The sequence below is a fragment of the Rhinopithecus bieti genome, unplaced genomic scaffold (genome assembly GCF_001698545.2).
Source record: "Rhinopithecus bieti isolate Rb0 unplaced genomic scaffold, ASM169854v2 scaffold_2349, whole genome shotgun sequence".
NCBI lineage: Eukaryota > Metazoa > Chordata > Mammalia > Primates > Cercopithecidae > Rhinopithecus > Rhinopithecus bieti.
The window spans coordinates 246839-259371 of NW_016804051.1; the positions used below are offsets into that span (position 1 = coordinate 246839).

The 12533-nt window shown below is 46.8% G+C and overlaps 1 protein-coding gene across 6 annotated transcripts in view; it reads left to right on the forward strand.

Annotated features, from left to right (window-relative positions):
- Positions 1-12533, forward strand: part of ARSG (arylsulfatase G) — a 154044-nt gene that overhangs the window by 80737 nt on the left and 60774 nt on the right. For all 6 annotated transcript variants that reach the window (XR_001883676.1, XR_001883677.1, XM_017863483.1 and 3 more), the window contains 2 exons: positions 6345-6532; positions 9908-9955. Coding sequence is in view for 4 of the 6 variants with exons in the window: in XM_017863483.1 (XP_017718972.1) it covers positions 6345-6532; positions 9908-9955 (236 nt within the window). In the remaining 2 variants the exon portion in view is untranslated. The remainder of the gene's footprint in view (positions 1-6344; positions 6533-9907; positions 9956-12533) is intronic.

The window sequence follows — 12533 nt, forward strand, 5'->3', positions numbered from 1 at the left end:
CAAAGGAAGACAGCCCCACAATGGAGGGAGAGCAGCAGCCATCAGGGAGGCCAAAGGCAGATGAAGACAGGTCTCCTGGAAGGTGAAGGAGGAAGGTTTCCAGAAACAGGGTGCCATTCGGATGATCATGACCCTGAACAGGCACCTGGAGATTAGGAAGCTAAGCAGAAACTCCTCTATTTTATTTATTTATTTATTTATTTATTTATTTATTTATTTATTTATTGTTTTGAGATGGAGTTTCGCTCTTGTTGCCCAGGCTGGAATGCAATGGCACGATCTCAGCTCACTGCAACTTCCGCCCCCTGGATTCCAGCGATTCTCCTGCCTCAGCCTCCCGAGTAGCTGGGATTACAGGCATGCACCAACATACCCAGCTCATTTTGTATTTTTAGTGGAGACAGGGTTTCTCCATGTTGGTCAGGCTGGTCTCAAACTCCCGACGTCAGGTGATCCACCTGCCTCGGCCTCCCAAAGTGCTGGGATTACAGGCGTGAGCCACCATGCCCGGCCAGCAGAAACTCTTCTTTCCAAAAGCATACATTCCTAGAGTCCCAGCAAGGTTTGCTCCAGGAAACTTTTGTCTTCAGGCAGGTTTCTGAGGAAAACCCATAGGCATTCAGGTGCCTGGTTTTTCTTTAGGTGGTTTTAAGGTATAAAACCTTGAAAAGCTGGCTTCCCTGAATAGATCATTCCAGTGTTGTCATCTGATTTCAAGAGGCCTTCCCCAGGTCCAGTTAGTACTTTCCTCAGTTCACATTGAGCTGTGTTTGAAGATGTGTGTGTGTGTGCATGCATGTGTGTTGTATACATGTGTGTTTTTAGTGTATGTGTGTGTCCCACACCTGTCTTTGGTCTCAAGGTCTCTTCTCATGCCCAGGCCAAATTCATTTTTCTCTCTTCCCTTACATTAGGCCAGGGGGACTGGGCACATTTTCCCCTCCACTTTAAAACTTCACTTTATCTCTTGGGGATTTCCTCCTTCCAAGACTGGCCGTGGAATGGGCGAGTCTCCCCTGCCCCTTCCCTTCAACTTTCAAGACAAGCTTCTGGAGTTCTTAGTAGAGGCAGCGTGGTTTAATGGCACCTGCATAGGATTTGGAATCAGGCCTGAATCCCAGGGTGTGCCCTTGGATACCTGACTGCATAGTGCCACGGCCAGGAACATGGACTGGATTTGCCTGGATACAGACTGTGGCTCTACCCCTTCCAGCAGTGTGAGGCAAGGTCTTTCATCTCCCCCTGCCTCAGTTTCTTCATCTATATATGGGAATCCTTATATGAGCCCATCCTAGGGCTCTCCCATGAGGGGCATTTAATGCCATTAAATGATTTAGCATATGTAAAGCGCCCTGTTCATAGTTCAAGCTAAAAACTAGCTGTAACTATTCATTGTAAAATGGAAATGACCTCCTTGGACATTCATTTGAAAATGAAACTGGAAGGTCATTGGGACCGTTTCTTTGCTTCCTTAACATGGATTACAGGGTCTGCCCCTAGTAGCTATTGCTGCTCAGTAAATATTTTTGGAATGAGTGAAATGATAAATGAATCCCTTTGTTATAAATCAGTAGCTTTCTCTCCTGAAGACCTCCTGACAGCTACTTCATGGGCCAAGGCCCCTTCCTAAGAGGTTCTCTTTGAGCATTTTCTTCTGTCTGTAGGATTTTTTTTTTTAATTGAAGTGATATATACATAACATAAAATTAGCCACTTTGTAGCTGGGCATGGTGGCGCGTGCCTCTATTACCAGCTACAGCTCTCAGTCGGGAGGCTGAGGCGGAAGAATCCCTTGAACCCAGGAGGTGGAGGTTGCAGTGAGCTGAGATGGCACCACTACACCCCAGCCTGGGTGACAGAGCGAGACTGTGTCTCAACAAGAAAAAAATAAATAAAAATTAGAAAAATATATATATAAAAGAGGAATAATATTCTTCCATATGCTTATAATACTGTTATTATACTCAGAAAATGAACAAAAATTCCCTGATTTCTTACATTGGGTCTGTATTAAAATTCCCTTAATTATCCCCAAATGTGTTGTTAGTTTATTTGAGCTGCAGGCCAATCAAGGATCACATATTACATTTGGTTTTGTCTCTTTAATGTCCTTTAATGTAGGTTACTACCCACCCCAATCCCATTTTATCCCATGATACTGACTTTTTGAAGAGACTAGACCAGTTTTCTTGTAGAATATCAAGATACTGGTTTGTTAAATTACTTCCTTGTGGTATCATTTAATTTGTTTTTCTATGAGCTGTATTTCCTGTAACCTGGAAATTAGATCTCGAGGTTTGATTAGATTCAGGGTAAATGCTTTTGGCAAGAATCCTTGATTTTATAAACTTCATCTTGCATCCCATCAGGAGATGTACGAGGTCAGGGTACCCATTGTGCATCACACTAAACTTAATCATTTTATAAGGTGGGGATCGCCAACTCTGTCCAATTTATGATGCTCCGAGGTTGACACTCTGAACAACCACTCCCAACACATCCACTGATCATCAGTTATTAGCTGGGAGATGTGTTGGTTTGGCTGCCCCCATAGAAAAAAAAAATAGATGAGGGTTGGGTGAGGTCGGGGGGGCGGGTTGCAAAAATGGTGATTTCCTGAGCCTGCCATCCCTTCCCTGCGTCCGACTGCCTGGCGCATGCTTCTGAAAAGGGGTGCTTTCCCTCATCACCTAGTGATGACTATGGTCCTTCTAAAGTGTCAAGATGAATATTTAATTACGAATTTTTAGGGTGTGGAATTGGCATAACATGCTTTTCTAATGGTGGTAAATGAATTTTTCTGAGTGTCAGTATGGACTAATGGATTTTTATTTATTCATGCCTTCAATCAAATACACTAATTGTTCTTGTGTGTGTGTGTGTGACCGAGTCTTGCTCTGTCTCCCAGGCTGAAGTGCAGTGGCGTGATCTCGGCTCACTGCAACCTCTGCCTTCTGGGTTCAAGCGATTCTTGTGCTTTAGCCTCCTGAGTAGCTGGAATCACAGGCATGCGCCACCACGTCCTGCTATTTTTTTTTGTATTTTTAGTAGAGACGGAGTTTCGCCGTGTTGGCCAGGCTGGTCTCGAACTCCTGGCCTCAAGTGATCCACCCGCCTCAGCCTCCCAAAGTGCTGGGATTACAGGTGTGAGCCACCACGCCGGGCCTAATTGCTTTTTGATGCCCACATTGTCCCAAGTTTGGCCAGCAGGAGCCCCTCAAAGTTGGCTCTTGGGTCTTTGCTTCCTGGCACAAGCAGATGTCCCAGATTCCCCTGTTACTTCTCCTTACTCAAATCTGGAATTAACTATTTCTCCAAGGAGATCCGATTCCTTTTATTGCAGGATGGTGTTTAAAACAAAGATAGGGGTGTAGCGCCCTCATTGCTACAGGAGTGTCAATGATTCTAGGCTCTTTCAGCAGATAGTAGCTAGAAGATCGATCGATCTATCTGTCTGTCTGTCTATCTATCTATCTATCTATCTATCTAGCTAGCTCTGTGTGTGTGTGTGTGTATATATATATATATATTTTTTTTTTTTTTTTTTTCTGAACAGAGTCTTGCTCTGTTGCTCAGGCTGGAGTGCAGTGCACGATTCTCGCTCACTGCAAGTTGCTGCCCCCGGGTCACGCCATTCTACTGTCTCAAGCCTCCCGAGTAGCTGGGACTACAGGTGCTCACCACCATGCCCGGGCTAATGTTTTTTGTATTTTCAGTAGAAGATGGGGTTTCACCGTGTTTAGCCAGGATGGTCCTTGATCTCCTGACCCTCGTGATCCGCTCCTCCTCGGCCTCCCCAAAGTGCTGGGATTACAGGCATGAGCCACTGTGCCCGGCCAAGGAGATCTATATTTTTAAAAATCATGAGTTCATAATGACTTCTACATTAATTTTAACATTATAGGTTTTTTATTATCTTCTTGTATTTTATATCTTTACCTTTTACCCTGGAAATCTTGGTTCCTGGTTAGAAACATTAATATAATTACTTGTTTGCTTTACTCTACCATATCACATAAAATAGTTTCAAATCCTGAACCCAACATTGCCACCAATGGAACAACTACTGAGTGAAGTTTGAGATTTTTTTGTGGTTCTCTTTGTCCTTAGATTATATCCCATTAATGTTGTAGAGCCAGAACGCTGGGTGCTAATATTACTTGAAATGATTCTTTCCTCTGTGTGGTCATATTACTGTTTATTATATGGTTAGATTTATTTGTTTCAGCGGGTTTTTTTTTTTAATTATAGGGTCTGCTTGTTTTTCCCTTGTGGTTTAATTCTACATTTTGGCCATATCAAACATTTGCAAGGTGCAAAAGTCAAACTGTATAACAACGTAGTCCAGAGAATCTTGCTTTTCCCCTCCACATACTGTTTCTCCCTCCCCTTGGGGGAAACCATTCTTTTATTAGCTTCTGGTGTATCCTTTCAGTGTTTCCTTTTGCAAAAATAAGAATATCCTGCTGTTCCTCCACCAGGAATGCCTGTCCTTGTGATTTTTGAAGTGTTCGTACAGTCCCATCTTTTAGATTGATTCCAACCCTCCGTGCCACTTCCTCTACGGAGATTTCTCTAATCCTTGGACCGTCATCAAGTTCTTTCTCCGTATCTCAATCCTAGAGCATTCCTTATCTCCATTTCCTGTGGCTCTATCCATCTATTTGGGTTTTTTTTTTTTTTTTTTTTTTTTGAGACGGAGTCTCACTCTGTCACCAGGCTGGAGTGCAGTGGCGCTATCTTGGCTCACTGCAAGCTCCGCCTCCCGGATTCACGCCATTCTCCTGCCTCAGCCTCCCGAGTAGCTAGGACTACAGGCGCCCGCCACCACACCCGGCTAATTTCTTTTTGTATTTTTAGTAGAGACGGAGTTTCACCGTGTTAGCCAGGATGGCCTCGATCTCCTGACCTCGTGATCTGCCCTCCTCAGCCTCCCAAAGTGCTGGCTAATTTTTTTAAAAATATTTTTGGTAGAGACAGGGTTTCATCATGTTGACCAGGCTGGTCTTGAACTCCTGACCTCAAGTGATCCATCCGCCTTGGTCTCCCAAAGTGCTGGGATTACAGGTGTGAGCCACCGCACCCGGTCCTAACACATCCATTCTCTCTATAAGGAACATCAAAGCCTTTGAGCGCTTAGGAACACTACGCAGCACGTAGACACATCTGGGGGCCATTTTCCACAGTGAAACCACCAACACGAAACACAAAAATGCAAAAGCTGTGGCTCTAAATAGACTGTGAGGACATTTGTTTACAGTGTGATGTGAGAGCTGAAACCAGAAGGGAGAGGGTCACCTTGTTCAGCCTCCACTGAGAACGTGTGCGCCAAAGCTACTCAAACATTTTGCAGGTCTGCCTATATCCGCGAATGACCCGAAATCACCTCAAGTATTGATTCTGAGATTAAAAAAATGCAACGTTAGTAAGTAGGCACATTTGAAATGTGGAATCTTCGAATAAATAAGATTGACTGACTTTGTTGGATTAAATCCATTTGAATGAGTTGTGGAAACTTGGACTACTTGTGTTACCTCTCTGGGTTTCATTTTCCTGAAACCCAGAAATCCTATTTCCTTTTTTGTTTTGTTTTGTTTTCTTTTTTGAGATGGAGTCTTGCTCCTGTCACCCAGGCTGCAGTGCAGTGGCATGATCTTGGCTCATAGCAACCTCTGCCTCCTAGGTTTTTTTTTTTTTTGAGATGGAGACTTGCTCTGTCGCCCCGGCTGGAGTGCAGTGGTACGATCTCGGCTCACTGAAAGCTCCACCTCCTGGGTTCACGCTATTCTCCTGCCTCAGCCTCCCGAGTAGCTGGGACTACAGGCGCCCGCCACCACGCCCAGCTAATTTTTTGTATTTTTAGTAGAGACAGGGTTCTACCGTGTTAGCTAGGATGGTCTTGATCTCCTGACCTCATGATCTGCCTGCCTCAGCCTCCCAAAGTGCTGGGATTACAGGCGCGAGCCACTGCGCCTGGCCATCCGCATCCCAGGTTTAAGCAATTCTCCTGTCTCAGCCTCCTGAGTAGCTGGGACTACAGGAGCATGCCATTGCACCCGGCTAATTTTTAAATTTTTAGTAGAGATGGGGTTTCACCATGTTGGCCAGGCTGGTCTTGAACTCCTGACCTCAGGTGATCCTCCCACCTCAGCCTCTCAAAGTGTTGGAATTACAGAGGTGAGCCATCGTGCCCAACCAGAAATCCCATTTCCTGACCTGTCCCATGACTGGGTGATCTTTGATCTTTGAGCACTGAAATCCCAGGAACTGAGTGGTCATTGCCTTTTCTTTTACTCCGGCTTCCTGTGGTTGGTGCGGTCCTGACCACTGTCCTTTCCCTGCAGGTTTGTGGATTTCCATGCAGCTGCCTCCACCTGCTCACCCTCCCGGGCTTCCTTGCTCACTGGCCGACTTGGCCTTCGCAATGGAGTCACACACAACTTTGCAGTCACCTCTGTGGGAGGCCTTCCGCTCAACGAGACCACCTTGGCAGAGGTGCTGCAGCAGGCGGGTTACGTCACTGGGATGATAGGTAACTCTGGGCCCCGTCTGCCTGTTGCATTTACTGCAGTGGCAGTTGCCTTGTGTTTGCAAATCCCAAACATACTGCCTGTCTACTTTCCTGTTCATGTCTTGCTATGTAAGTTAGGGATGCTCTCAGCTATAAGGAACTGAAAAGACCTAACAGTGAATTAAAACATACATGGAGCTATTTTCCTCCCATTACCACAAGTTTTGAGGTAAGTGGTTGCTTTCATTAGTTCAGCTGCTCAAAGATGCTGCCGGGAGCCAGGTGCTCTCACTCCATCTTTCTGCTCTGCTGTCTTTAGCATGTTAGTGTTTTGTGTTTGTCCTCATGCTTGCTGCCTCATGGCTGCCATCCAGCGACTTTAGGCCCCTGAATCATGATTTGGCTCAAAGAGGGGAGAAGAGAAGGGAGGTGGCTCAGCTCTGCCCGCACCCCAAGAATTGCACTTACATCTTATTGGCTAGAGCTGGGTCTTTTGGCCACGCCTCACTGCTGCACTCCCAGATTGAGAAACTGGGGACAGCATTGTAGTGACTGACTTGAACTTGGGCATGGTAATCTCCCTCCCTTTGAACAAAACCACAGTTCTATTAGCAGGATACATGGGACATGGGCATTGTTGGGAGACCAGCAATGTCTGCCATATTGCCCAATGACTTCCTCTCCTTTAAAACATTTTTAAGGCATCTCTTACTCAGCATTTCTTATGTGCTAGGCACTGGGCTGAGTATTTATTGGTATGAAGATGATTATGTCCCCCATTGTATTGGCAAGAGAACTGAGTTTCAGACCGGTGAAGAGAAGTTGCCTAACCTGGAGGGGTGGAGGCCGGGTCTAGACAGGTATATCTGGTCCCAGCCTTGCCCTGAGGCTCTGCCTCACTGCCGTTCTCCCCTCCAAGAGCCAAGACAACCCAGTATTCCCAGAAGTATCCTCAGCTGCCTGCATTTGTTAGTCTAACTCTCAAAGAGCTGGACCCCTTGGGATCCCTGCCTTCTCCACCATACAGGAAATTGCAAGGGAGGGAGGGTGCAACCACAAGCGGGTGGCCCTGTGGGCATGCCTTGGGTGTCTGAACCATGTGAACCTGCGGGGGGTTGTTCTACCCAGACCCAGGGCTGCTGCCTCTGCTATTAACCCTTTTGTCCCACTCTGGGTTAAGAGCCTGATATCCTTTTACGGAAGCTCAGCCTGGAGTGTGGCATTCTTTGTCCCAGAAGGGGCAAGTCCCAGGCTGTAGGAGAGACCAATTAAGGTCCCACACTTCTCTTTTACCAATCCCTTTCTTCCCATACCCCAAGGAGTCATTATGTTAACAACATCAACACCAGGACACCATTTGTGAAACTGCCACTGTGGGCTGACTCTCCTTACTAGGCCAGTTACATGCGTCTGTGTAAACCTCACAGCTGGCTGAACAAAGTGGCTCACACCTGTAATCCCAGCACTCTGGAAGGCTGAGGTGGGAGGATCCCTGGAGCCCAGGAGTTCAAGACCAGCCTGGGCACCATAGTGAGACCCTGTATCTACAAATAAGTAAATAAATAATAAACCTCATAGCCAGTAAGGGTTTGGTCCCAGGGCTGTCCCAGACTCAGCCCCTATGCTGCAGTAGGGGGGCTGGCTTCTTCTGGAGCTGTTTTGACCTCACTGGCCCCTCCCTTTTCATGCTTTTAAACTCCAAGTAAGTAACTGTTTGCAGCTTGACTGTTTAGCTGCCATTGCTCACCCCCTCACCGCTCACGACACCTTTTGCACATCCTGGACAGGATATTCAAGCATATCCAGCTGTTGAAATTATGAACTAAAGTACACTTTTAGGAAAAATTAAAGACCCGCCAAAGGAATATCGATCCATTTACAACACTCATACTTTGCTTCTCATCTTGGTCCATGTGTCTCTGTGTTGCCTAGCTGTGCAAATACCACTGGGCTCCACTTTTTCCCCCTTCACATTATTCTAGGTTTCCATGTAATATAATTTTACATATTATAATTTTTATAATTAAACAATACTTTTCATAATTTTAATGTAAAGTCATGTTCCCATGTAATGTTTAATCCAAATATTTCACATAATGCTTAATCCATTTCTCTCAATTTTTTTATTTTTTTATTTTTTATTTTTATTTTTTTGTTTATTTTGTTATTTACTCTTTCACCCAGGCTGGAGTACAGTGGCTCAATCTCTGCTCACTGCAACCCCCACTTCCCAGGTTCAAGTGATTCTCCTGCCTCAGCCTTCTGAGTAGTTGGGATTACAGACATGCACCACCACACCCAGCTAATTTTTGTATTTTTAGTAGAGATAGGGTTTTGCCACGTTGCCCAGGCTAGTCTCAAACTCCTGGCCTCATGTGATCCGCCTGCTTTGGCCTCCCAAAGTGTTGGGATTACAGGCGTGAGCCACTCAACTGAGAGAAATTAAGAGCCCATTTCTCTCAATTTTTTATTAATCTTTTTTTTCAATCCAATAGAGCAGTTTCAGGGAGGGAATAATGGACTCCCAGAGGCACTTCATCCAGTTCACCAATTCTTAATTTTTGCTACGTGCATTTGCCTTGAAAAAATAGTTTGATAGTATCTTATTGAGGCCACATCAAATAATGTACTTAGACATACTCCTGTGGTTGCCCGTTAATCTCTCTCGTTTGAGCAGTTTAATGCTGCCAGCGTCTTGATCTTTGTACCACATTCTTTTCTTTGCCCCCTCACCATGGGGGTGACGCCCCTGGGGTCTACTCCTCAGAGCGGAAGAGCAGATCAGAGAGTTCTGACACTGTCAGAGCTCCTGCCACACATTACCCAATTATTCTCCCAGATTGAACACATTTGCAGACCGAGGAGCAGCGGGGCATCTGAGTTTCCTCATTTGCTGCCCCGTAGGTGTCTCAGTGCTTGAACTGCGGGCTGCTGACGTTGGCTAGAGAGGAAGATGATGAAACCAGGCAGGAAGCGGACATTTCTGAGATGACGTGGGGTGGTGCACCTGCACCCTGGGCCGCCTGGTGCCTTTGTAGGGCCCCAGCGCAGGAGGGCAAAGTGAAGGGGGTGATGGCCCATATGGGGTTGCTGTGTCTGCAGAGCCCTCTTTGAGGGGCAGAGGCTTAGGCTTCTCTGGGCTCCTGGTGATGGGCTGTCTTCCCCTTTCACTGTGGTTTCCTGTGTGAGTCTGGAGTCATCCTTTATGTGTCCCTGTGGACACCATCTCAGCCCCAGAGAGCAAAGCCTGGCTTGTATACCGCATTGCAGCCTCTCTTTGCTTGTCCACAGTGCAAGGCAAAGCCAATGGAGAGCTGAGTGTGTGATCAACTCCTCACGGGGCTGTGGTACCCCTACGGGGATTCCTCTGAAAATCTCTCTTTTGTTTTTCTACAGGCAAATGGCATCTTGGACACCACGGCTCGTATCACCCCAACTTCCGTGGTAAGAATTCTTTTGGGGATTTGTTACCTGGGAAACAGAAAATAAAGGTCTCTGTGTAAGACTCCATGAACAGCTAAGCCATCCTGTCTCTGGGGGCAAACCTAAGTTAGGACATCTTTGTTCACAAAGTCATTTGGGTGCATTTGGGGTGCCAGGGCTCTCCAGGACCTTACATCCCACTCGCTGGCATCTTCCTTGTCTCCCCTTCCTTGGTGCCTGTCTGCCCTTCCAGTTGCCCCATCATAGGCCCAACAGCTTTTTTGCCATCTCTTGGTTCTTTGCACCTCAGGGAACATTCTGCCCCACGAGGTCCAGACATGGCTAATCTGGGAAAAAGTAACAATTGACTGATGGGTTCACCGAAGCAGGAAACCTGGCCATGGACCCAAACAGGAGATGCTGCCTCTTGGCCTCTTCCTGCAGCCTTTGCTTCCTCACCCTCTGGCCTTGGGGAAGTAGGCCAAGATCAAGCTGCCAAAGCCGGTTCTCTGAAAATCACTTTGCTGAAGGGCGGATTCTCCAAACGTCCAATTCACTGAATTATTGATGGGTTTTCAAAGTTGCCGTTCGTGCCACTGACCTTTTTCCATTTTCTATGGGAAGCCATGGACTTTCTCTTGAAAGCAGTTTGCCATGATACCAGCTTTGGTGGCTTCTCCTGTCCCTGGCCCCTTTCTCTTCTGCCATTTTATAAGCAAATGTGATTCTCTGACTATTTTGCAGACTTCTCCCCTCCCCCGCCCCAGTATCTATCCCTCTCTCTGTGAAAAATGGCTGAATTGTTCTGTCCTAGACCTGGCAGAAGGTTTTCATTGGAAGTTTTTTGCATTTGGAGAATGACTTTCAGAGGGTTGGCCTGGAGCCGGCCTTCAGCAGGGACCCACTGGTCAGTAACCCCATTGGCTGGCATCTTCTTCAACTCTTACCTCCTCTTTGATGCTCATTGCTCTCCCTCTCCTCCCTTGAGCCCCTTTTCCCGGTTGGGCATTCATGGCATCGTACACATGTGCTTTAAAAAAAGTGGCAGGCTGGGCACAGCGGCTCAGGCCTGTAATCCCAGCACTTTGGGAGGCTGAGGCGGGCAGATCACAAGGGCAGTAGATCGAGACCATGCTGGCTAACATGGTGAAACCCCATCTCTACTAAAAATACAAAAAAACTAGCCTGGCATGGTGGCAGGCGCCTGTAGTCCCAGCTACTCGGGAGGCTGAGACAGGAGAATTGCGTGAACCCGGGAGGCGGAGCTTGCAGTGAGCCGAGATTGCGCCACTGCACTCCAGCCTGGGTGACAGAGCAAGACACTGTCTCAAAAAAAAAAAAAAAAAAAAAGACAGATGGGGGAAGTGAAGACCTGGCTTTTGCACTCACTAAAAATTACTCCAGAACTTATTTCCTCCTTGGTCTTCAGTTTTCTCACTTGACAATTGAGGGGTTGGACCAGATCAGGTGTTGGCACCTTGAGGGCATATTCCTGTGGTGAGGGGATACTGAGACCAGCTCCTATGCAGCAGGAAGTGGTACCATGATGGATCTGGTGCCTGTTGCGGGTGTGGGAAGTAGGAAGAAAGAGTACCTCCTACCTATTTGCTGTCTTTGGACCAGACAATTCCAAAAAACCTTCTGGCATGGACACTGAGGTTTCTTCATGCTCGTATCCAAGTTCACTCCTCCTCTCTCCTGCCTCTTATGTCCTCTCTGTGGTGCACTGTCCTGGTTCCCCATCTCACTCTGTCTCCCAGGCTGGAGTGCAGTGGCATGATCTTGGCTCACTGCAACCTCTGCCTCCCAGGTTCAAGTGATTCTCGTGCCTCAGTCTCCCGAGTAGCTGGGACTACGGGTACCCGCCACCATACCCGGTTAAGCTTTTGATTAAAAGCTTGGGTTGGAGAAGAGATAGAATGAAGGAGGAATTCAGAAAAAAACTTCAAATGCCCTGGTTTATGCCAAGCACACTCACACATTCCTTCTAAGCACACATTCCTTCTAAGGCTCCTCTTGCTGCCCTGGGCTGTTCCTCAGGTCAGGGCTCCTGCAAACACAGCAAGGTCTTTCTAGCACTGGGGTATGAGGATGCCTGTGATCTAGATCAGTGGTTGGCATAGACCTGTGGTCCAAATCCAGTATGCTGCCTGTTTTTGTAAATACAATTTTATTAGAAAATAGTAAGGCCAAGCACAGTGGCTCATGCCTGTAATCCCAGCACTTTGGGAGGCCGAGGTAGGTGGATCACCTGAGGTCAGGAGTTCGAGATCAGCCTGGCCAACATGGTGAACCCCTGTCTCTACTGAAAAAATAAAAAATTAGCTCGGCATGGCAGCACATGCCTGTAATCCCAGCTACTTGGGAGGCTTAGGCAGGGGAACTGCTTGAACCCAGGAGGTGGAGGTTGCAGTTAAGTCGAGATTGCACCACTACTGCAGCCTGGGTGACAAAACTGAAACTTGGTCTCAAAAAAAAAAAAAAAGAAAGAAAACAGCCAATATTTACAGTCATTTGTGTATGTGTACATATTGTCTATGGGTAGGTTTGCGCTACAATGGCAGAGTTGAGTGACCTTACAGAGGTCATCTGACCCACA